This window comes from Chiloscyllium plagiosum, unplaced genomic scaffold, assembly GCF_037043375.1.
Source record: "Chiloscyllium plagiosum isolate Xiang-an unplaced genomic scaffold, Cpla_swu_hap1 HiC_scaffold_14, whole genome shotgun sequence".
Lineage (NCBI taxonomy): Eukaryota > Metazoa > Chordata > Chondrichthyes > Orectolobiformes > Hemiscylliidae > Chiloscyllium > Chiloscyllium plagiosum.
Genome location: NW_028270152.1, coordinates 12,705,545 through 12,731,650, shown reverse-complemented (window position 1 = coordinate 12,731,650; position 26,106 = coordinate 12,705,545). Strand labels below are relative to the sequence as shown.

Here is a 26,106-nt window from a genome sequence, read left to right as displayed (position 1 = left end):
GGGGTGGGTTCTTTACCCAGAGAGTGGTGGGGGCATGGAATGCGCTGCCCGTGGGAGTGGTAGAGTCGGAATCATTGGCGACCTTTAAGCGGCATTTGGATAGGTACATGGATGGGTACTTAATCTAGGTTAGAAGTTCGGCACAACATCGTGGGCCGAAGGGCCTGTTCTGTGCTGTATTGTTCTATGTTCTATGTTCTATTGACCATTTGCCCTTGATGGTTTTGAACAATCTTCTTGAACACTTAGGTTCATGTAGTGTTAGGAAGGAAATTCCAGGATTTTGACCTAGCGGTTCTGTCATAAGGATTGTAACAATACTGCTGATGTAAGGTTTTAATGACATTACTGATGTGTTGCTCATAGCATATGGATAAAAAAAATTGACAGGTTATATGACATTGGGTAGCATCATACTTGAGCCTGCTCCAGTTCTTGTCATAGAATCATAGAGATGTACAGCATGGAAACAGACCCTTCGGTCCAACCCGTTCATGCCAACCAGCTATCCCAACCCAATTTAGTCCCACCTGCCAGCACCCGGCCCATATCCCTCCAAACCCTTCCTTTTCATATACCTATCCAAATGCCTCTTAAATGTTGCAATTGTCCCAGCCTCCACCACATCCTCTGGCAGCTCATTCCATACACGTACCACCCTCTGGGTGAAAACGTTGCCCCTGAGGTCTCTCTTATATCATTCCTCTCTCACCCTAAACCTATGCCCTCTAGTTCTGGACTCCCCAACCCCAGGGGAAAGACTTTGTCTATTTATCCTATCTATGCCCCTCATAATTTTATAAACCTCTATAAGGTCACCCCTCAGCCTCCAACGCTCCAGAGAAAACAGCCACAGCCTGTTCAGCCTCTCCCTGCAGCTCAGATCCTCCAACCCTGGCAGCATCCTTGTAAATCTTTTCTGAACCCTTTCAAGTTTCACAACATCTTTCCGATAGGAAGGAGACCAGAATTGGCCGCAATATTCCAACAGTGGCCTAACCAATGTTCTGTACAGCCGCAACATGACCTCCCAACCCCTGTACTCAATACTCTTGACCAGTAAAGGAAAGCATACCAAACACCACCTTCACTATCCTATCTACCTGCGACTCCACTTTCAAGGAGCTATGAACCTGCACTCCAAGGTCTGTTTGTTCAGCAACACTCCCAAGGACCTTACCATTAAGTATATAAGTCTTGCTAAGATTTGCTTTCCCAAAATGCAGCACCTCGCATTTATCTGAATTAAACTCCATCTGCCACTTCTCAGCCCATTGGCCCATCTTGTCCAGATCCTGTTGTAATCTGAGGTAACCCTCTTCGCAGTCCACTACACCTCCAATTTTGGTGTCATCTGCAAATTTACTAACTGTACCTCTTATGCTCGCATCCAAATTATTTATGTAAATGACAAGAAGTAGAGGGCCCAGCACCGATCCTTGTGGCACTCCACTGGTCACAGACCACCAGTCTGAAAAACAACCCTCCACCACCACCCTCTGTCTTCTACCTTTGAGCCAGTTCTGTAACCAAATGGCTAGTTCTCCCTGTATTAATGAGTTCTAACCTTGCTAATCAGTCTCCCATGGGGAACCTTGTCAAACGCCTTACTGAAGTCCATACATGTCCACACATGCATTTCAGAAAAAGTAATGGTGGTCAAGAAGTGCAGAAAATTAACTTTTTTTTCTACTTCACTCTGAAAGGAAGGCTGACCCAAAGGTAGATTTCCTACTGTCACAATGCCTGGATGTAATTTAATTCAGGATGCATTACTTTGACCTTCCTATTCTACAGACTCAGTCCATTCTGCACAATACACTTCAACCTACTAAGGAAGTGTATCAAAATACCACTTTAAATGAAGAACAATTTTATCAGAGGTTTGTATCCATTGTGCATTTGTACTTTGCAAACAGCGACTAATATCAACTAATAATCTCAAAAAAATTTGTATGTATAGAATTTACAACACAAAGGCATTCTACTCTATAACTGAAACTATATATGCCATTTTCATTTGCCTATAATTTTTAATGCTTTTATTATTTCTTAGCCAGAATTGGTGGTTATTTCATGAGTTCTTGTGGTAAACCACCCTGTTCAAACAATACTGCAAATAAAACAGATTTTGCTTATTTCCAATGATAATCATAAAGGAATAATTAACAATACTGTGTGGAAAAACAAGAGAATTTGTGAAGAGCTGGCATAAGGATGATAGACTGAGTAGTTTTCTTCTTTGTGTGATTCTAACATGGAATCTTTGCCTTTTTTTTTTACTAATTCACAGAACAATGCATTACTCCCTTGAAACATTTGAGAATTTTATCTCTTAGATTTGCTGTTTAACCTTTTCAGTTCCAACATTTTGAACTTTTTAAATCTTTCAAGCATGGACATTATCCTAGTTAGTCTTTGCTATCTCTGTATAGACAAAGTTGGCAATATATATCATACAGGAGAAAGTGAGGTCTGCAGAGGCTGGAGATCAGAGCTGAAAATGTGTTGCTGGAAAAGCGCAGCAGGTCAGGCAGCATGAAGGGAACAGGAGAATCGACGTTTCGGGCATAAGCCCTTCCTGAAGAAGGGCTTATGCCCGAAACGTCGATTCTCCTGTTCCCTGGATGCTGCCTGACCTGCTGTGCTTTTCCAGCAACACATTTTCAGCAATATATATCATACAGTTTTGTAGTTGATCTTACTGCTGCAGTCTGACTAAAGTTTTTGCAAAAGTAATTTGACTCATGTTCGATTAATATCGTGTTGAATAAAAACTGAAAGAGTCAAGGGGCCAATTCATATTCTTAAAGAAAAAGGTATGATGCTGACAATGGTTGGAGCTGATCAACAACAGATATTTGGAGGAAAAATATCGAAGAATTCAAAGCCTCAAAATGATTAGATTGTTAAGATAAAACAGGTACTAATTTAATGTAAATTTAATCTAGTGTAGCCTGTGTAGTCCTGATTGTTTGAGCATACACAGACAACAAATGGGCTGGGAATAAGTAGATATTACTTTGTTTATAAATCTTGCAGACTTCATGTCAATAAAAGACTCCACCTTGATACTTGTCGAAATTCCCTCTATTTCATAGAGATCACTTTCTGCCCCAATTCTAAATTTCTGACTCTTGATCGTAATTTGCTATTAAGAATGGACATCAGCACTGAAAAAGATAAAGTACTTTATAGGATCTTTACAGTTACTTAATACATATTTACAAATATACCGTTCTATCTCAGTATTGCGTGCGGCATCTGTAGTGTTTCCACTTTCTAACAGCATGCATGAGATTTTTGTTGCGCTTTTGCCACAAGAAAACCTTGTACACTAAAATTTTGCCATCCTGGATTCGTCCCACAATTACAAAAGTTCCTGTACGGTTGCCTCGTGTCATGTTCTGGACGCAAGTGGCATCCAAGTCAAGCCAGTGCTGAAGCCTGGGATGGATCTCGGTTTTGAGGAGGGGCCCGTGCTTGAAGACCTCCACTTTGCTGTCCATCTCAAAATCTGAGATCTTGGTAAAACTCGTGTTTCTCTTTGAAATTCTGATTTTTACTGCTGTTGGAGGGAGAATATTTTGAGTAGTAAGTTTCAATGTTTCAAAATTCACTATTTAGAAAAATAAAATTATGAATAAACCAAGTAATTTGACAATCTTGCCAAGTTATAGAGAAGTTTGTGTAATGTACAAATAATTGTGACAGACAAATAGAGCTGGCAAAGATTTTATACAATAGTGTTTGTTGCAACAATAAAGCATAACTTGGATGCTTCCATTTTTATTCCCTACTCTCAAGCACTGTTCTCTGGTTTTTTGTTTGGGCTGGGTGAACGAAGGCAGTCAGCCATTCCTGATTGCTATCCAGCTGTCCCTGGTAAAAAATATTGCTTGTACAGACTTTGATTGTGGGCAGGTTCAATTGGGATGACTGTGCCATTGACAATGGGTCTTGAACTTGCATGTGAGAGTGCTCTGGGAAGGCTACAGAATCCCCTGGAACCATCTGTTGCAAGTTAGTGACTTTCAAAGGGGCAGGCAAGAGAGTGAATGAATGAAGGATTTCCAGTTTGTGCGCAATCTATGTTGAACTTACTGAAATTGTGATAATTTTCTTCACAGTTGCCTGTTTAGAAATTGCTGAAACTTCATTTCAAACTTGCTGCATGGAAGCTTTACTTGAAGGAGATGTTAATGACATGGAAAAAACATTCTTGAGGATTTAAAAAAAAAACTCACTTTGTTTGGGTGATGTGTCCCATGTTTCACTGTCACTTTAAGTAAGAAGTTAAGTTCATGCCCTATTCACCACTCTGATGCTTGGGACATACAGGTTTGCACTGGCTGTGACTTGAATTGAATGTGCAAAACTGACTTTTAACCATAGTTTCCTATGGTTCCCAATATAACACTAAGTTATGCAGACAGTATAATCCCTGCTTTGATTCTTTCTCTGTGATAACTTCCTAAACCTAAATTGAGCAGCAGTAAGAATTTCACTTTCATGTTGCATTAAGTAGAGTATCCCACTGTTGTATTGCAACACTGAAGGAGGCCATTTGACAGATTGTATCTACTGAATCTCCAAGTTCATCCAATGTGATTCAATGTAACCTTGTAGTCGTCTTTTACAGATAACAATTTAATTTCACAGTGCAATGGCTCAGTAGTTAGCCCTACTGCCTCTCAATGTCGGCAACCAGGGCACAATTCTAGCCTTGGATGATTATCTCTGTGAGTTTGCACGTTCTCCCTTTATCTGCTGGGTGCTCTGGCTTCTTCCCCCAGCCCAAAGATGTGCAAGTTAGGTGGATTGGCCATGGTAAATTGCCCCGTAGTGAGCAGGCTGGTGGGTGAGCCATGGTAAATTCGGGGTTACAGGTCTGGGTAGGGTGCTGTTTGGAGGGTTGATGTGGAAGTGATGGGCTGAATGGCCTCTTTCTGCACTGGTGGGATTAGATTCCCTACAATGTGGAAACAGGCCCTTTGACCCTCTTAAAAAGTAACCTACCCAGACCCATTTCCCTCTGACTAATGCATCTAATACCGTGGGCAATTTAGCATGGCCAATTCACCTGACCTACACATCTTTGGACTGTGGGAGGAAATCAGAGCGCCCAGAGGAAACCCACGCAGACACGGGGAGAATGTGCAAGCTCCACCCAATGTTGGAATCGAACCTGGGTCCCTGGTGCTGTGAGGCAGCAGTGCTGAGCCACTGTGCCAGACTCTGATTCTAGAATTTATTTTGACATGTCTTAATTGAACCTGCCTCCACCCCACTCTCAGCTTACTGATTCCAGATTGTTACTATTTGCTCCATGGCATATTTTGCCAATTACTTTAAATCTGTGCCTCCTTATCCTTGGTCCTTTCACCAGTTGGAAATTATTTCTTCCTACCTACTACTATAACCATATTTGAATACCTTTATTAGAGTAGAAATGATATCTGATCAGTGCTTCGACAATTTCAATGCTCACTTTCCTCAGTATTCTGAGATGCATCTCATCTAGTCTCTGTGCCTTATCTCCTTAAATCCAGACAGCCCACTAATACCTCCTCTTCATCAATTTACATTCCTTCTAGTCTATTAGCTGTTTCACTGTAGCATGGGCAGCAGCTCTTCCATTTGTAAATATAGATTGAAAGTATTTGTTAAATACCTCAATTATGTCGCTGCCTTCCTGCGTTTATCCGATTTTGGTTCTTAATTGGCCCTACTCCTGCTCTTGCCACCCTTACTATTTATATACCTGCACTATTTCTTTTATGTTAGCTGCCAGTCTCTCCTCATACTCACTCTCTCTTTGCCTAGGCCAAGATTGAGATCAGCTATGATGCCATTCTGTATACAAGGTTATAATCGACCAGGCTCACATGAGTACTGGCCATTTGGGTAAGTTACGGGAGGGCTGTCTGTATTTGTTGAGCTATGACTAGCAACAACTTGTAATTTTCCAAACAATATTAGTTTCCCAGCCTTTATGGTCTAATACAAGAACTGATCTGGAATGGGCTACTTTGATCAATAGTAATTGAAAATAAAAGTTACTTATTGAAAATCTTTAAAGTCTGTCCGTACTGAAAGCTGCATAACTTAAACGATTTCTTTTGATTTATTTTTCCATTGGGTGTCTTGCAAGGCCACTTCAAGTATTAAGAGTTAACATTGTTTAGCCTGAACCCAAATGAGCCAGAAAAGCTCGTGAACAGGATTTCTTTCCCAGAAACCTTTCGTCAATCAGTTGGATTTTTATGACCAAAAGGATTCACCTTGCAAGTACCTTGATCGGATAACTATTTTGATAGGATTGAAACTGATATTCTTCAGTCTGTTAATGAAACTACTGCACTGCTGAGAGACTTTTTTTTTAGATTAGTTTACTTAGTGTGGAAACAGGCCCTTTGACCCAACAAGTCCACACTGACCTTCACCTAACACTATGGGCAATTTAGCATGGCCAATTCACCTAACCTGCACATTTTTTTGGACTGTGGGAGGGAACCGGAGGTAACCCACGCAGACACGGGGAGAATGTGCAAACTCCACTCAGTCAGTTGCCTGAGGCGGGAATTGAACCCGGGTCTCTGGCACTGTGAGGCAGCAGTGCTAGCTACCGTGCCGCCCTTAAACAAATATTTCCCAATATTGTCCCTAAACAAATATTTCTGACATTCTTGAGAAATTTCCATTGGACAAAGAAAGTGGAGACTGTGGACGATTCTTCCTGTCAACATTCTCTGCCACATATTCCTCAAAGTCTCATTCTTGTTTTGCAGATTCAGTCAAAAGCTGCAAACAGAGCCCTTGACCTTAGTCCCAGTAATTTGACAATATTTCTACTAGATATTAGCTTCATTAGCTATTAGCTTCTGTTAGCAAGAAAAAGATTTGAGAGTCACTTGATAGAATCATAGAATTCCTACAGTGTGGAAGTAGGCTGTTCTGCTCATCGGGTCCACACTGACCCTCTGAACATTTCCCATGGCTAATCCACCCAACCCACACATCTCTGGACACTATGGGCAATTTAGCATAGCCAATCCACCTAATCTGCACATCTTTGGGCTGTGGGAGGAAACTGGAGTAAACCCACGCAGACGGGGAGACTTTAAATTCCACACAGACTATTGCCTGAGGGTGGAATCAAATATGGGTCCCTGGCGCTGTGATGCAGCAATGCTAACCACTGAGCCTCTGTTCTACCCTTTCATTATTGTCTCAAATTGTACTTACCAAAATCATGTGAACAAAATATATTGAGTATTTGTTTTGTTGAGGTAGTTTCTTCTAATTCACAGTCTTGACAGCTTGCTTGAGGCACTGTTATGTAATGAACAGAAATATATATTTATTAGACGCAGGTATTATGGTTACGGTGCTTTACAATGAACCAGTCTTGTGTTTTTCCAACTTTGTTTGGGGGATAGGAGTTGAAGCTTATATTAGTTCTTTTATTCTTCATTCAAATGTTTCTGAGGTAAAAGGTAGATTCTTGATGAGTAAGAGCTGTAAGGTTATCTGAGTTGAAATAAATGTGGAGTAATCAGTTCAGCTATGATCTTCATGAATAGCAGAATGTGCAAAGGACCAGATGGCCTCTTCCTGCTCCTAATTCTGTGTTCATATGATCCATCTGGTGAAAATAGCTTTGAGTGCCTTGTTATGTCAACGAATTAGAGTCTTAAAGTGCAATGGACATCTTTAACTTGTAAATCTAAATCCCTTTTTTTTAAGAGGACTGAGACAGACTGTGGATGAGTGTTATCTTGCAGAGTTCTGTGTGGGACCCATAGAATGTTGCACCTGTAAAGTGTCAGGGCGACCTCAAACCAAAAGAGACACCAAACAAGAAGAGGTAGAAGGGAGTTGAGTATTCCTTCCCTTCCCCGGAGAAAACCACCACCACTTAACATTTTTTGTGAAAATTAAAAATAGGTTAAAAACTACTGCTACCCTGGTCTAAGGATGCTCATGGAAGATGGTCTGCTAGAGAACTGAGGCATTGTGGACGAAAGTGAGGACTGCAGATGCTGGAGGTCAGAGTCGAGAGTGTGATGCTGGAAAAGTACAGCAGGTCAGGCAGCATCCAAGGAACAGGAGAATCGACACTTTGGGCAAAAGCCCTTCATAAGGAATGAGGCATTGTGGACGCAAGCCTGGGTTCAAGTGCTAGTGTGCTATGAACGTCACAGTTGAAGAATCACCTAATGTAGCTCTGCATTCCAGGTAAAATGATTCTAATGATCTGACAACCGAACTAGCTGACAAGGCAGTCAGAAGGGAAAAGGTCAAGACAAACTCTTAATCTGACTGCAGCAAACCAACCACTCAAAAAAAGGACAAAATAACTGAACATAACTGCAAAAGTTAAGAATCCAGAGCGACTGTTCAGCTATCAATATGATGACGTAGACAGGGTCGGAGTGTTTGAGCTATAGCCACCGTGCTGCCAACCTGGGTTATGTAGTCTACTGTACTCTACATTAGGTAATTGGATTGTAACTCTGTGGTACTGGATTAGAGGTGCTGGAAAAGCACAGCAGTTCAGGCAGCATCCGAGGAGCAGTAAAATCGACGTTTCGGGCAAAAGGCCTTTCCGAAACGTCGATTTTACTGCGCCTTGGATGCTGCCTGAACTGCTGTGCTTTTCCAGCACCTCTAATCCAGAATCTGGTTTCCAGCATCTGCAGTCATTGTTTTTACCCTGTAACTCTGTGGTATACTGGATTAATTTAATGATGAAGCTATATGCCTAGACGAGCTTAACCAGAAATTGTTTGGAATGGAAAAAGAAATAGCGTGCGATGTATTGAAGTGAAGAATGAGGAAAGTATCATTGTGCAACACCTCCAGTGATGTAATGTCTGTCTAATCACTGGTCTGTACGAAATACATTATCTCTGTCTTTGCAGCAATTGTACTGATCTTACTGCTCCAAGACACTACAAGATGGAGAGAAATTAGAGAACATGGATGATTTGGATTTGGGGACCACGTGTAGTGTGTCAAAGTTTGTGGATGAAACTAAGATAAATGGTACAGCAAAGCATGCAGAGGATGCTGAAAGTTTGCAGAAGGACATAGTTTAAGTGAGTGGCAAATGTCTGGTAGATTGAGTACAATGTTGACAAATGTGAAGTCATCCATTTTGGTAGGAGTAACAGTAAAAGGGGCTATTATTTGAATGGTACAAAATTGCAGCATGCTGCTGTGCGTGAATTGCAAAAAGTTGGTTTGCAGGTGCAGCAGGTAATTAAGAAGGCAAAATGGAATTTTGTCCTCATTGCTAGAGAGATTGAGTTTAAAAGGAGGGGGATTAAGTTGCAGCTGTATGGGAGGCTGGTGAGGCCACACCTGGAGTACTGCATCCAGTATTGCTCTCCTTACTTGAGAAAGGATATACTGGCAGTGGTGGAGGGGGTGCAGAGGAGATTCAGTAGTTTGATTCCAAGTTGAGCGGGTTGGCTTATGAGGAGAGAGTGAGTAGACTGGGATTATATTCATTGGAATTTAGAAGAATGAAGGAAATCTTGTCTACTCCTTTCATAATTTTATATATTTCTATAAGATAGAAGCAGAAAGGTTGTTTCTTCTGTTGGGTGAAACTAGAACAAGAGGGCATAGCCTCAAAATTAGGGGGAGCAAATTTAGATTGAATTGAGGAGGAACTTCTTCACCCCAAGGGTTGTGAATCTGTGGAATTCCCTGCCCAGTGAAGTAGTTGAGCCTTCCTTATTGAATGTTTTTAAAGCTAAGATGGATAATTTTTTTATAAACAGTAAAGGAATTAAGGGTTGTGGTGAGAGGGTGGGTCCGTGGAGTTGAGGCCATTAAAAAATCAGCCATGATCTAATTGAATGCCAGAGCAGGCTCAAAGGGCCAGATGCTTACTCCTGCTCCTAGTTCTTATGTTCTAAATTACCTGTATTGAGTATCTGCTTGAAAACTTGCCAGCATCAATAGTGGATAAGGAAGAGATGAAGCTTGTTTTCTATTATTTAAGTACTTGGTTTGGCTGACTGTATTGTGGACCCATTGAAATGCACATTCCATAAATGCTTATATTGACTAGAATTTGTCATACCAGCATTTAGGATGAAAAATGTAATGTGATGTTAACTATATTTCTTGCGTCCCTGTTATTATTGCAATTTGTAAAAGATGCACACCTTAAATACTATTAATATTTAAATGACAAATCACAATGAAGCTTGAGTATTATAATAAATTCTTGGGGCATGGTGTTGCTGACATATCCAGTGCTTATTTCATATCCTCAGCTACATCAATGTTGAAATATGAAAGCAGGAGTAGATGATTCAGCTCTTTGAGTCTGCTCTGCCATTCTAGGCCATGGCTGATCACCTAATTCAACATAATTTTCCTGCACTATACCATGTCCCTTTCCTGATTTGAGGATGTCGGTGTTGGACTGGGGTATACAAAGTTAAAAATCACACAACACCAGGTTATAATCCAACAGGTTTAATTGGAAGCACACCAGCTTTTGGATCATTGCTCCTTCATCCGGTGGTAGTCCTGATGAAGGAGTGACGCTCTGAAAGCTAGTGTGCTTCCACTTAAACCTGTTGGACTATAACCTGGTGTTGTGATTTTTAACTATGTTCCTTCCTGTAATTCATTTCTAGAAATCTATCAATCTCTGTTGAACTTAATGACTGAACTTTCACAGCCCTCTGGGATAGAAAATTTGCCATCCTCTGAGTGAAGAAGTTCCTCATCATATGAAGCCTAAATAACTTGTAATTTATTAACCCTTTTGAGAGAAGAAATTGCTCCTCATCTCAGTCTTAAATTGGGCCTCTTTATCCTGAGACTATGCCCGCGACCTAGACTGAGATCACAACCACTTCCCTTGATTTGTGCCATCAGTTTATCAAGCTCATTTTGGATGTGTTAAAATGCAAAGCCTTTGAATTTGTTTGACTATGAAATTTCTCTACACTTTTGAGATTCCTGGATGCAAAATGACATTCACACATTCTGTCCCTTCCTTTTATTCTTGGCAACAATCAGAATATTTTGTGCTCTTTAGTTAAGAGGTAATGGAGTTACATTGTAGTCACATTGGATAACAGACCTTAGACATGACACACCTTGAGTTTTTATGTTAACCTGACAAGTTCCTAGCACTGTTTACTGATTTCTGTTGTTCATTTCTGGTACAAAGGTTCTGAAAGGATTAAAGTTGCAGACTCCATTGAGATTCAACCAATCTGGTGGCAATAAGGCAGAGCAACGTAGGATATCATATATTCATGCTTTTCCTTATAGTCTTAGTAGTAACATTTTATCTGACTGATGTAATGTGTTGCTATTGCTTTTTTTTTTCAGAAAAGAGCATTTTCTTATTAATTTTATTCAATGATTAATCCTTTACCTCCGTAAACCGATAAGGCCATTAGACACAGCCAAGGGAAGAGGATTGGTGGCAACGTCCTTCGACCCACAGATACCACATGGTGATCAGCAGTGGGCATTGTTGCTTCATACCATAAGGGAAAATGATGAAAAAAAATCCCAGAAGAAGAAATTGTCCAGAAGACCAAGTGAGTTCACAGCTTTATGAACATTGCCACTTTTAAGTACTAAAGTAGACAATCAGGAGTTGCAAGCATTTGAATAACCAGCAGTCAGTTGAAACCTGGGGCAAGACTAAAGCCTTGACATCAAACTTGGTAAGACATGCAAAAGAAGCAGTATAAGATATAAAATAGCTTGAAGACTTATCAAACTTGATCATTACAGATTTCATCAGGATACACGTATCTGTAGCAGCATTCCTGGTTAGAGGCTTGGCTAAGAAATTTATGTCGTGAACCTCTTTGTACAAAATTACGAATCTTTATTGCGCAAGGAGATAACCCTTAGATTAACATGACAAAATCAGCTGAAAACGTCTAGAAGGAAAGAAAGAAAGAATAAGTACAGCTCACAATGGGTGTTGCCACCATAGTGAGTAGAAATCATGAGCACTGCTATGGTAAAGAAACTCAGAGCTACAGAAGTACTTTATATTCAAGGTCGTAGCAACTATAAGATCATAAAATAGGATAAAAATGACAAAAGGAACAATTTAAAAGCTAAAGTAGACAATCTTAACAAAAGAAGATGGGAACGAAATCTTTGTGATAAAGCAGTAGATCCATAATTTAAACTCTGGGCCTGACGGGAAGAATTGATTAAGACTTTGAGCACAAGGTCTGTTTTGGGAATTGTAGAAAAGAACATGCATTGTTTATTAGGCTGTCAAAGACAGGAAATTGTCTATTTGCCTGCAATAAAATAGGAAACTTCAATTTTGTCTGACCTGTGAAAATCCAGGAAAAGCCCCAGTAAGAAGTACATTAACAATCAAATTTATGAAAAAAATGGTACTGATATACTGGATGGTTTAGCATTTAGACAAGGAAAGTGAGACTTTATAGCTAATTACAGAAGTAAAAGTCTTTAAGGGGAAGAAATCGCAGCAGCATTGAAATTGTGTGCACAATTTAATAGCCTTAAGAAAACTAAATCACATTAGGAAAATATTGGAGAAATAATGCTGTACACAAGATTTCATGTTAGATATGTGTCAAATAGAATAGGATTGGATATCCTTGAAGACCATACTTCAAACTCATGTTAAATAAGTACACTATACTATAATCATGGGATCTACTGCCGATGTTATAACTTACCAAACTCAAAAGAAGGCACAGATACTATAGAAAAAAATTGACAAGCTTTTGAGAATTAGTTTATTCCTGAGAACAAATAAAACACTTGATTGAGCAAGAGTTCCGCATCCAGGGACTACAAAATTTCATTAATGATCTCTCCAGTATAGTGGAAAATTGAGACATGGAGCTTTAAATTACAATTTATAAGATATAAAATCTTGGAATTATTGATGAGTCTTTGTCAGACAGTCCAAAGAGGATCTGGCTTGAAAGAAAACTATTCAGAGTGTGTTGAAAGCAGAAAACAGGAAGAATCACAGACAACTCTTGAGAGGAGAAGGACAACCTTGTCATGAGAGCAACGGAACCTAATAAGATGAAAACACTCTAAAGGGCCAAGTGACAAGCCAATACAAAGTAGGCTAAATATCATTCTTTTTAAGTCTTCATTCTTAGAGGTGTCACTGACAAGGCCAGCATTTGTTGCCCATCCATAACTGTCCTTGAAATTATTTTGGAGAGTGGTTAACAGTTTGTGCCTCTAGTAAATCTATGAGGAACAAATGTGGGAGAGAAACTATCCATGATTGGAAAAGCAGCAAGCAACTTGATAAGTAAATGCTGGCTGGGACGAAACTGCAGGAAGGAATCTATGCGAGTGGAAAGGGGTTTGTGCTGGGTTTTAGTAGCTGAATGGTGGCTGAGGGTCCAGAGAGAGGCCAAAGTTCAGGTAGGGAGCATGGGTTCAAAGGCCCAAGACTGGAAGTCAAGCACTTTTTTGCCATAGAAAAGTCAGGTGATAGAAACTAGCAGATTTTGTATGAAGGTGCATTCAAGGCGAAAAAGAATGAGCATGACACCCTGCTAGAACTCATTGACAAATCTTTAACTGAAATTGTTCAAGCTTCAACGTAGCCTGGTGAACATTTCAATTTTTTGTCTTCATAATCAGAATTATCAGTACATTGACAGAGATAATGCTAAGTCCATGACTGAGGATGGGAAAATGTCTGATGTGCCAGTACAGTAAACGTAGGGAGAATGAAGACATTCAACCCAGTTAGCATATTGAAACAAAGAAGTTAAGTACTTCACAGAGGGGAGGGTGGGTAAATGGGCAATAAAATAGATACTTAGCCACTATACTGTTCAGCTGAATGTTGTATGTTTTAGTAAGTTAATAAAATGTATTGCATTTGTCTGAAGCACTGATCATTCCACAGGCATAGTGGGTATACTAAGGCATTAACTGAACCACACAGACCAGGAATTTGAGATTTCTTCATCAGGCTGTGCTATTACCTGATCAGTTGGCATCTCTGTAGGTTTTCCATAACCAGTCCCTTGATGTAAAGATCCCCCATTTAATATTTTATTCCTTAAGAGAGCATTGGTAGCTGAATTGCTTCCAGATCTCAAATAGAATGCAAGGAAAACAGAACAATAGCATGAATGGTTCTCTCATTTTCTTCCTCTTAAGGACTTTTCTTTTTTAACTATAGAGTTTAATTCAGATAAATGCGAGGTGCTGCATTTTGGGAAAGCAAATCTTAGCAGGACTTGTACACTTAATGGTAAGGTCCTAGGGAGTGTTGTTGAACAAAGAGACCTTGGAGTACAGGTTCATAGCTCCTTTGAAAGTGGAGTCACAGGTAGATAGGATAGTGAAGAAGGCGTTTGGTATGCTTTCCTTTATTGGTCAGAGTATTGAGTACAGGAGTTGGAAGGTCATGTTGCAGCTGTACAGGACATTGGTTATTGCGTGCAATTCTGGTCTCCTTTCTATTGGAAAGATGTTGTGAAACTTGAAAGGGTTCAGAAAATATTTACAAGGATGCTGCTAGGGTTGGAGGATCTGAGCTGCAGGGAGAGGCTGAACAGGCTGGGGCTGTTTTCCCTGGAGCGTCGGAGGCTGAGGGGTGATCTTAGAGATTTACAAAATTGGGGGGCATGGATATGGTAAATAGGCAAAGTCTTTTCCCTGGGGTCGGGAGTCCTGAACTAGAGGGCATAGGTTTAGGGTGAGAGGGGAAAGATATAAAAGAGACCTAAGGGGCAACTTTTTCACGCAGAGGGTGGTACATGTATGGAATGAGCTGCCAGAGGATGTGGTGGAGGCTGGTACAATTGCAACATTTAAGAGGCATTTGGATGTATATATGAATAGGAAGGGTTTGGAGGGATACGGGCTGGGTGCTGGCAGGTGGGACTAGATTGGGTTGGGATATCAGGTTGGCATGGACGGGTTAGACCAAAGGGTCTGTTTCAATGCTGTACATCTCTGACTCTATGCTAAAGGTTTCACCTGACAGCATTTATCTTGTGAAGAATTCCAAGTAAGAACTGGTGTGGTGCTACATTCTGGTTTAGTGCAATGAATAATGTATGCATTATTAAGTTTATCCTGAGGGAAAAGATTAGATAATCCTTGTAACTTTCATTGCGTTTTGTTTGTTCCATTGTCTGTTTGTTCACATTTACAGGATATCAGAAACCAACTTGAAATAGTTTACTTATAACCAGAAAAGAATGAGATTTGATTTAAAAATTGTTTGGATTTGTTTGAAAGATATACCATTAAATAAAAAACAATGTTGAATCAAAACTACTTACTGCTTCTATGTGATGCTGTCTTGTTGCTGATGGAAGAAATGCACATGCCATGGTCAGGGGGAAACTTGTTGCAATTCAGTATCTCTGGCCATGGATAACCATAGCAAGCCATGATAGGAGCGCAGCTGTTCCTCACTGATACACAGAGGCTGCGACAGGGGTATATAAACCTTAAAAAGGGCAAAAATCAAGAGGATATTGTGTTAACTGTGGCGAGTGTTCTGCAATGAGTTTTGTTCCTTTCTTTCAGTTTGAACATCTGGCTGTGATCTGTGTATTATGTGGCTTTATAATTTCAAAAGATCATAAATAGAAGAAATATGAGTAGATATAGGCAGTCGACCCTTCACACCTACTCTCTCATGTATTCAGATTGTAACTGATTTTCTACCTCAGCCACACATTCCCACATCTATCTATATCTCTTGATTCCAACAATCTGTCAATCTGACTTAGATGCTCAATTACTGAGAATATCTACAACACTGTATGGATGAGAATTTCAATAGTGCTGAACCTTCTGAGTGAAGGACTTTCTCCTGATCTCAGTCCTAAAAGGCTGATTCGTTATTCAGACTGTGTCCCTCTGATTTTAGATTTTATATAGTGAATATAAAGAGGTGATGTTTTCTTTAGATTAAAAGAAAAATGTGTTTTTTGTCCAAAATTACTGACCTGTTACAAAAGCATATTCTTGAAAATGATGCATTTCAAAGCTGTGTTCAGTAATTTCATTAGCATTTATTGATTCATGGGCTGTGATTGTCATTTAGCTAGGCCAGCATTTATTGCCCATCCCTAATTGTCCATTGCTGTGGTTCTGGAGTCACATAGGCCAGACCAGGTAAGAATGGGCACTAAAAGGACATTAGTGAACTAGATGGGTTTTCGAACTATTAACAGTGGATTCATGATCATCATTAGACTCTTACTTTCAGACTTTCATTGAATTCAAATTCAACCATCTGCCATGACAGAATTTGAACCCAGGTCTCTAGACACTAGCGGAGTCTCTGAATTAGTAGTCTATCGATAATACTGCTAGGTCACCACTTCCCCAAATAATTAGGAAGTGAGACCTAAATGTTCCTGTATCTCCTTAAAGAATTTCCACTTAAAATGTGTCTAATCAAGCTTAGATTGTTTTTGTTTTTTCAGTACATAAATTAATTGTGGCATCACCAATAAACACAACTTGAAAGTACTCACAACCCCAGGACAACTATATTAGTGGGTGGTATGTTGGCTCACAGTTCCATAGGCCCAGGTTCAATTTCACTCTCGGGTGACTGTCTGTGCAGAGTTTGCAAATTCTCTACGTGTCTGCATACGTTTCTTCTGGGTGCTCCAGTTTCCTCCCACACCACCAAAAGTGTGCATGTTAGGTGGATTAGCCACAGGGAGTACAGGTTTACAGGGACAGGGTAGTGGGGAGTTGGTCTGGTCTGGTCTCTCTGATGCTGTTCAGAGAGTTGACGTGGACTCAGGCCAAATGGTCTACTTCCATACTAGGGGTTCCATGAATCTATATCATAATCCACACTAAACTAAATAGTTCTTCATTGGTGTGGTGTTTTTTTTTTGCAGCACCTATACATTTGTGTTCTGGCATTCCTTTCCCATTTGATGCAATTTTAATACTAACAGATCGCGTCAATCTTAGATGCTCTAACGTCATAGAATAATTGAGGTCTACAGCACAAAAAAGGCCCTTGATGCAAATCTGCGCCAGTCAAAACCATTACGTTAGAACAACTTCCAGAAATCTTTTATCCCTATATCACAATGTAGGTGGTCACCATTTCATGTAGTTTAGAAGTTGGGGTGTTTCCGATGTGAGACAAAATTTCATGTCCCAGAAATTTTGTACTGTAGCTTTAAATAACTGCAGTATTGGATGATCATACAGTGGTGAAAACTGGGTCAAATGTACAAAGCACTGAGTTCAGATGTTGCAAACCTTACTGTACAAACTATGGTCAACATCAAATCTCTTATTAATGTTGCAAATCAACTTATCATTCCCCTACAGCATATGGGGCACTGAGGCGTGCCATGGTAGCTATGTGCATATTTTTAATCTCCGGCTTTAAAATGTGGAAGAAAGATTGTAGGACATTCTGATTTTGGATGTTGCCAGTTCAGTCTCCAAAGATTACGAGCAGTAATCCAAAAATCAAAAAAAGGAGGGAGCAAGCTAGAATATGTGTGTGGAAATGCTCCAGTTTGATGCTGATGCTTGAAATAGGAACATGTTTGAAACCATGGGCTTACAGTAGAACTGTGGAACAACTGACATTTTAAGGATAGAGAAGAGGACACTTCTGAATAGAATGTTTAAGAATTTCATTCAAGAGCTCATGGGTTTGGCTTTCAGCCAGGAAGAGAATAAGTGGCATGGTGGCACAGTGGTTAGCACTGCTGCCTCACAGCGCCAGAGACCTGGGTTCAATTCCTGCCTCAGGCGACTGACTGGAGTTTGCCCATTCTCCCTGTGTCTGTGTGGGTTTCCTCCCACAGTCCAAAGATGATTCTTCATCCAAAGATGTGCAGGTTATGTGAAGGGGTAAATGTAGGGGAACGGGTCTGGGTGGGTTGCGCTTCGGTGGGTCGGTGTGGACTTGTTGGGCTGAAGGGCCTGTTTCAACACTAAGTAAGCTAAGGAGCACAATTGAGTATTTTTATGGAACTATGAAATAAAGTTGTTTCCATTACTGACTATGTGATGAGGTAGACAACTTTAAGTTGAATAGATTACCAAAGGTCCACATCACCTGCTTTCATTTGAACAGGCAGCAAGGGAAGCTGACAGAATTGAAACAATCATATACAGATGCTGGCATGAACCAAAGATGATGGCTTACATATACAGTACTGATGATGAACTGAAGGAAACTTAAACTCATGTCAAATGGGCAATCAAACAGAAGAGTTGAAACTTTATTGCTGGAACAGCACAGCAGGTCAGGCAGCATCCAGGGAACAGGAGATTCGACGTTTCGGGCACAGGCCCTTCCTCAGCAATGCTGATAGGGGTACGGAGGGAACTATATCTTATAGGGAAGAGTTTAACAAGAAGACATCAATAAAGGACTTTCACCATGAAATCCAAGAGTGAATTCAAAATAAATTTTTATTTCAACCTAAGAATGGCAACAATGTAGAACTCATTACCTGGGATGAAATGTAGATGCATTTAAGGGAGGCAAGACAAGCAAATGAGGAAGGGCCTGTGCCCGAAACGTCGAATCTCCTGTTCCCTGGATGCTGCCTGACCTGCTGTGCTGTTCCAGCAATAAAGTTTCAACTTTGATCTCCAGCATCTGCAGACCTCACTTTCTCCCCAATCAAACAGAAGAGAAATAGCCAGCCTCAATTCATGCTCTGCATTGAGCTTGCTGTGTTTTTGGAACTGGTACTGAGTATTATTACATTAAAAAATGGCACAGAAACAGCTTATTCAACCCAGCCAGGCCATATCAGTGTTAATGATCTATTTAAGCATCTTCCCATCTTTCCCAGTTAAACCTATTGTGACTCTATTCTATTTTCCCTCATTTGCTTGTCTTGCCTCCCTTAAATGCATCTACATTTCATCCCAGGTAATGAGTTCTACATTGTTGCCATTCTTAGGTTGAAATAAAAATTTATTTTGAATTCACTCTTGGATTTCATGGTGAAAGTCCTTTATTGATGTCTTCTTGTTAAACTCTTCCCTATAAGATATAGTTCCCTCCGTACCCCTATCAGCATTCCCTCTGCGACTTTCTCGTCAAAACGATGCCCCCCCCCCCCAACACCAGCCCACACCCAACTCACGATGCCTTCCCCTGCCACCGCAGGAAGTGCAAAACCTGCGCCCACACCACTCCCCTCACCTCCGTCCAAGGCCCCAAGGAATCCTTCCACATCTGTCAGAAATTTACCTGTACCTCTATCAATGTCATCTACTGCATCCATTGCGCCTGGTGTGGTCTCCTCTACATCGGGGAGACAGGGCACCTGCTTGCAGATCATTTCAAGGGACACCTGCACCCACCGCCCCGTGGCTGAACGCTTCAATGCCCTCTCCCGCTCTGTCAAGGACATGTGGGTCCTGGGTTTCTGCCTCCTCCAGCGCCAAATCGTTACCACCCGAAGCCTGGAGGAATAATGCCTCATATTCCGCCTTGGGACCCTGCAACCACACCGGATAAATGTGGATTTCAACACTTTGCTAATTCCCCCCCCCCCCATTATCTCAGTCCCAAGCCTCCAACTTGGCACCGCCCTTCTGACCTATTACCTTCTCCCTCACCTTCATCCACCTATAGCTTTCCCAGCTACCCATCCCTCCTCCCACTTATCTCTCAGCCCCAGCCTACAAGCCTCATTCCTGATGAAGGGCTTATGCCCAAAACATTGATTCTCCTGCTCCTGACCTGTTGTGCTTTCACAGCAACACACTGTGGACTCTGATCTCTAGCATCTGCAGTCCTCCCTTTCTCTTCCCTACAAGAGTAAATATTCTCCACGTATCCACCCTATCAAACCGTTTCACATTTAAAGACCTTTACTCGATCATCCTCTAGCCTTTTGAAAAGAGAAAACAAACTTTCTTGATATCTATGCGTAGATATTTCGGGTATCATTCTTCTAAACAAATCTCTGCACACACCCTCCAGTAGCCCCAAATGTTTTCTATTATACGCATGCTGCTCTCAAGTAGGGCTAAGCAACTTGCCTTACTTTTTAATTCTGTTGACTGGGAATACAAGATTTGAGCCAGACTTCTAGTTCCTGATCTCAGCTCAGTGATTTCTTATTGGAAAATGTGCGACATGTAAGACAGATGTCCAGTGAGAACCAGGAATTTTAAATTCCCACAGGAAAAGGGAAAACAAGTGATGTACCAGAATGTTAATCTGTCTGGAGAGCCCGACAAACAAGATTAGACCACGGATGTTGACGGGAAATGGAAGAGAAATAAGAATTTAAGGAGTGTCTTCTTGCCCACCCAACCCCTCCCCCAAAAAAGTGAAAACTGATAGAAATGAACCTCACCTGAAAACCGCCTGTCGCATAACTGGAGGCGGCGAGGTTGGGAATTTGAAAACTGGAATAATTGCATTTCAGTTCGCTTTCAGAAAATAAAACCGTTCAGCGATGTTAGACTGATACATAACAAAACCAAAATAAAATACATCACTCAAAAAGGCCTCGTATTAAACAAATACTTAATTGATTCCATTTTACAAATTGACAGTAGTGTCACTGACACAGGGTAAATGTTTATTGGTACCTTGGGGCATGTAAACCCGAGAGCAAAGAAAAAACATTTCACAAGGCAACTCGTTACGTATTTCTCTTTTCGTTTGATACTTGATGCTAATTTGATTTCTGTATATTCACACTGTTACGGTTGACGTGTCAGATGAGGAAGAGCAACGTGGGTTATTGGGCGAGTACTGTTTACGCTGCTTACCTGTCCATGCAAACCGGTGCAATAAGCGAACAGAGGAAGATCCTGGCGTCTGGATGACATTCTCTGGCCAGTAAGGATAACCAGCTGGTGGACTGCTGGATTACTTCAGGCAGTGTTTCGTGCCCGAGTAAGTTAGGGATTCTCATCTCAGTATAGCCGATGTCGTAGCACAGAGCCATCGTCTTAGGGATGTGCAAGCATCTGGTGGAACTGGCCAGGTTTACCGACAGCCCGTGAGAAGCCACAGGCAACAGACAGGTTACAATGAATAATAAACTCTGCAGGCTGAGTTTGGGAACATGTCTAGATGCTGTGCATGCCATCACAGTTCTTGTGGTTCCCGTGTCACTTGGGTCAGACCAAAGAACTCAACCGAACTGAGCAGACCGTGATATTCCGACTATTGCCAAATTTCCATGGACCATTTATAGTAAAGTTACTGCTTAATCCCTACTCATTAGGTCGAACCAAAACAATGCCAAAGTGTTTTTTTTACAAATTACTGCTATTGTTTGGATTTTCAGGAGAGGGGGTGGTTTGAAGCTGGGAGCAGCAGGTACTTTAATGAGGGGAAGGAATGGCTGCTATTGTAAAGACCTCCGAATTATTACATCAGATTGACGCTTCATATTAGGGCATTTAGAAACTGCTCTTCGTCTTGGTCCCCTCCAGCTGCTCGATAATTGTCTGGCAGGGAACCGCTACATCAGGAAATGTATTTGTGTTCGGAGGAAATCAAATTAAACACGTTTATTTTGTGCAGCGAACCACGCAAATATTAAACGTGGGTTAAGGCGAGTTGCAACCACATTACAGTGAGTCCACGAAGCTCACTTACTGCTAGGGCATGCTTTTCAAGGAACACACCAGAACAGGACAGCACAGGAACAGGTCCTTCGGTCTCTGCTGACCTTGACCCCATTCCAAAGTTAGCTCAGCTGCACGGTCCGTATTCCTCTGCAGTCCTCACTTTCTCCATATTCTTCTATTCCCCGCCTGTTTATTGCTGTTGTGGTTGCTCTATTTACATTCAGGACCCAGGATGCAACGGCACAACAAATTAGATGTTTACACATTGTATCAGCATTTTAGATTTTGTTTGGGGGAAGCTAGATTTATCTACGATCTTGAGCCGTCGATCCAGCTTATTTTTCACTCTGGGGTGAATTCTCAATTCTATAATTAACAAAATAATTGTTTCGTACGTTCTAGTTAGCATCTTAAATGAAGTAAATTATATTCCAAAGTTTGTTTTCTTTCAGACCTCTCTGGATACAGATGACACCCAGTCTGCTGTCTGGCAGTTCATAATTATTTTGACCTTCATTAATGGCCTTTATTAACAAATAAACTCTTTTCCAATGTAAAATAAAACCAGGAACTGCAGATACTGGACATCTGAAACAAACAGGCAGAAAGTGCTGGAGAAACCGAGCAGGTCTAGCAGTATCTGTGGAGAGAGAGCAGAGTGAAGTCTAGAATCCTGTGATCCCAAAGGTTCAGCAATTTGTTTTTGTTTCTTATCCAAAGTAGCCATGATTTGAAAACTGATCTAATGTCTTTAACGTCAAATATATTGGCAAATAATGCTTTTTTGTTCTGAATTGGACTACTTGCAAACAGTTTGTGTTGATAATTTGATCAAGTAGCGATTTCGTGAAAAATATTAATTAATATTTATCATCAACCTGTTTGTATATATTATGACATATTTGCAGAGCAGATGGGACTTGAACCCAGAATGCTACCACTGTAGCATCAAAGCCCTGTGGGGACGAACCGTACACAGTACCGTCTTCTCAAGGGAGGTCAATTTCATTTAAAGCACACAAATCCTTTGCGGAGGCAAATCGTGAGGTCATTTTAATACGTAAAACGAGAATGCAGTGAAATATGCTTTTTTCAGGTCATTTTGGTGTAAAATCCCGACAATGTATTGACATTTGAAATGTATATAAAGTTGTTTGATGAAACACTCCCAATCTTTTACGAATTAAGTATAATTTGCTTTCACATTGTGTGCTTGTTGCCTTAGGGAGAACATTCGTCCCGTGAGCTAATTGTGGGGAGTCGGTTGGATTCCCTTTTGGATAGCTAGAAAACCTTGTAATGAAAACATACATTTCTGTAGTTTCCTTCCCGTTATTTAAATCTTTGGACTTCAAGTCATAGTCGAATATTTACAAAGAGAGCGCATTCCAATTGTATATTCTGGCTGGGATTAATTTGGATATTACAAGTTTTCTTGGTTGCTGAAACAATTCACTTTCTGTAATAATGCCTTTATTATGGTGGTTGGAAAAGATCGAAACACGGTGTGTGTGTGTTTTGTTCTTCTCTTTGGAAACGGTGAGAATTCTTCCGGAGAGTACAAATCCCACTTTTTAACTAAACTGAAGTTAGCGAGGGAAGATGCGTCCTGGCGGGGGGAATTCTTTAGTCATTTTAATTTATTTGACGGTAGTAATTGAGGATTCTCCCCCGCTGTTAACAATTGTCAAACAGGAGGCCTCACTGAAAACTCCGGAATGAATTCTGAATATGAGTAAGAAAGTTAGGTTTCCATTTTAAAAAAATTCTAATGGCAATCGAGTTTTGCAAGTGACCCGTCTGCTTTCCTTTTCATTAAGAATATGTTTGGTGACAATTTTTTTATTATTTCTGCATTCACTTAACAGTTCTGTTAGAAGCCAGTTGAGTACATTAAAAACCAGCGTTCATGAGAATTATACCCGGTGCTGCAGTTAGATTTAAAAAAACTTAGATGTAAAGGAGCATCAAATGAAGCCTTTTCAAAGCTTTGTTAATTTTATGACTGAAATCTTTTTTATTGCTAGGGATCCTTTTGAGAAAGAAAGAACATTTATTTTGCTGACTTTTTAAAATTGAAATTATGGAGTTGGCAACGACCAAATGGATTTTTGTCTTATTTCCTGACCTAAGAACATAAGATATAAGATGTGGGTGTTACTGGCAAGGCGAGTATTTGTTACCATAACTCATTTATTAAAATAGTACCAGAGAAGGAATTTCAGGAATAATAAAATTGGAAAATGCTGGAGAAGCCTAACAAGTCAGTCATTATCTGCAAAGAGAAACAGTTAATGTTTTGAGGCCAATATGATTATTCTTCGAAACCGATTACTGATAACTTTAACTCTTTCTCTCTCCACAGACTTTGTTCGAGTTGCTGTGTTTCTTGAACATTTTGGTTTTTGTTTCGGATATGGTGGTACGGTGGCTCAGTGGCTCAGTGGTTAGCACTGCTGCCTCACAGTACTAGGGTCCTAGGTTAGATTCCAGCCTCGGGTGACTGTGTGGCGTTTGCACATTCTCCCCGTATCTGCGTGGGTTTGCTCTGGGTTCCTCCCACAGTCCAGATGTGCAGATTAGGTGAATTGGCCATGCTAAATTGCCCATAGTGTTAGGTGTATTAGTCAGAGGGAAATGGGTTTCTTCGGAGGGTCGATTTGGGCTGGAGGGCCTATTTCCACACTATAGGGAATCTTAAAAAAAATCTGGCATCTTTGGTACTTTGCTTTTATTTTAAAGAATTCCAGGATTTTGATCCAGCAGCAGTGAAGAAACTTTTAGGATAGTGAATGACTTGGAGGGGAACTTACAGGCGCTTCCATATGCCATCTGCCCTTATCCTTCCAGGTGGTAAAAATTGTGAGTTTGGAAGCAGCTGTCTAAGAATCCTGGGTGAATTGCTGCTGTGCATCTTTTGGTTGGTACAAACTGCTGCAGCTGGACGAGTAGTGAACAGAGTAGAGTGCCTGATACTCTGAACATGAAGTGTCAGATTATGGTTGAATACAGTTTTCTTCACTAGAAATGACTCACAACACCTCATGGGAGCCCAGTCTTTGCCTACCAGATTTGTTCTGATCAGAGGCAAAATAATGTAAATGCTGGAAGTCTGAAACAAGCATGGATAATTCTGGAGAAACTCAGCAGATGTGGCAGCATCTGTGGAGAAAGAGTTAATGTATCAAGTCAAGTATGATTTTTCTTACAAGAATCAACTCTTTCTTTCTCCACACAACTGCTAGACCTGTTGAGTTTCCCCAGCATTTCTTGGTTTTGTTCTAAATCTGTTTCATGTGCAACACTACACCATGTAGGGTGTATTCAAATGTTAAATGCCCTCAACCACTTCTGTCAATATTGCTATAAGACACATACATCTGCAACAGCTATCTTGGTGATGACATGATCACGTAGGTTTTCTTTCTTTGGTTCTCTGACCACTCTGGCACATCCACTCTGGCAGAAATGCCCTTCAGGGCACTATTAGTAGTAATACCACTAAACCACTATTTATAGTGGTCATTGATGTCCCTACCTAGTGCAAAATTTCTCTTCTTGTTACCTCAGTGTTTCTTATAAGTGGTGTTCATTGATTCAGCTGGTGAAGGAGGGTAATAGGTAGGTTGTGATCAATAGGCGGTTTCCTTGCCCATGTTTGACCTGATGCCATAGACACTTAATGGGATCTGAAGTCAATATTGAAGACAGGTCAGGTGAATTGGCCACGCTAAATTGCCCATAGTGTTAGGTGCATTTGTCAGTGGGAAATGGGTTTGGGTGGGTCGATGTGGACTTGTGGGGCCGAAGGGCCTTTTTCCACACTGTAGGGAATCTAATAAAAAAAAACTACTGACTCCTGATTTTACACCACTGAACCATCATCTCTGGTAGGCCAGGGCATACCATGGATGGTGATGGAAGAGACTTAGACATTAACTGTAAACTATGAATCAATGGGTATGATTATATCAGCCTGTCACTTGACTCATCTGTGGGACAATTTTCTAAATTTTAGCAAAGTTCCTAGTGTTAACAAAGAAGACCTTGGAAGATAAAGACCTTGGGTATATTTGAAAGTGATAATTTTAGAGGGTTGTGAGATAGGGCTGGAGAATAGGATTAGCTAGGTAGCTCTTTGGTGAGCAGGAACAGGCACAATGGCCTCCTTTGTACTGCAAAGTTCTGTTGTTCTGTGATGTCTTGATGCTTAAGTCCATGCTGATTAGTCAGGACGGTTTTATTCTTCAACTTTCTCATAGCAATATGAAATGAGTAAAACATAAGACAGTTAAGAGCCCAACACATTGTCCTGTGTCTAGAGTCAGACATAGGCCCAACTATATTAACACCCATTGACGGGGAAGTATTATCACTAGACCACTACTCCAGAGACCCAGAGAATATCCTGGAGACTCATGTTTGAATCCCACCATGGCAGGTAGTGGAATTTGAATTCAACAAAAAATCTGGAGTTAAGGGTCTAATGAGAATCATGTAACCATTGTCCATCACTGG

The 26,106-nt window shown here is 40.7% G+C and overlaps 2 protein-coding genes across 2 annotated transcripts in view; one reads left to right on the top strand and one right to left on the bottom strand.

The window, feature by feature from the left end:
- The window catches only part of p4htmb (prolyl 4-hydroxylase, transmembrane b), an 85,516-nt gene that overhangs the window by 20,882 nt on the left and 38,528 nt on the right, over positions 1–26,106 (top strand). The window lies entirely within an intron of this gene.
- On the bottom strand, positions 2,869–20,984 carry LOC122558826 (secreted frizzled-related protein 5). The gene is made up of 4 exons (XM_043707635.2): positions 20,779–20,984; positions 15,315–15,484; positions 7,249–7,335; positions 2,869–3,568 (listed from the first exon to the last, which is right to left on the bottom strand). The coding sequence occupies exons 1-4, from the start codon at positions 20,955–20,957 to the stop codon at positions 3,246–3,248; spliced, it is 759 nt and encodes a 252-aa protein (XP_043563570.2). The 5' UTR covers positions 20,958–20,984; the 3' UTR covers positions 2,869–3,245.

Excerpts from the sequence above, each read along its gene's own strand:
- LOC122558826 (XM_043707635.2), bottom strand. The coding sequence starts at position 20,957 with ATGGCTCTGTGCTACGACATCGGCTATACTGAGATGAGAATCCCTAAC. Across the intron at positions 15,485-20,778 it reads GCACCGGTTTGCATGGACAG|GTTTATATACCCCTGTCGCA; the intron begins GTAAGCAGCGTA and ends GCCCTTTTTAAG. Across the intron at positions 7,336-15,314 it reads GACAGCATCACATAGAAGCA|TGCCTCAAGCAAGCTGTCAA; the intron begins GTAAGTAGTTTT and ends ATTACATAACAG.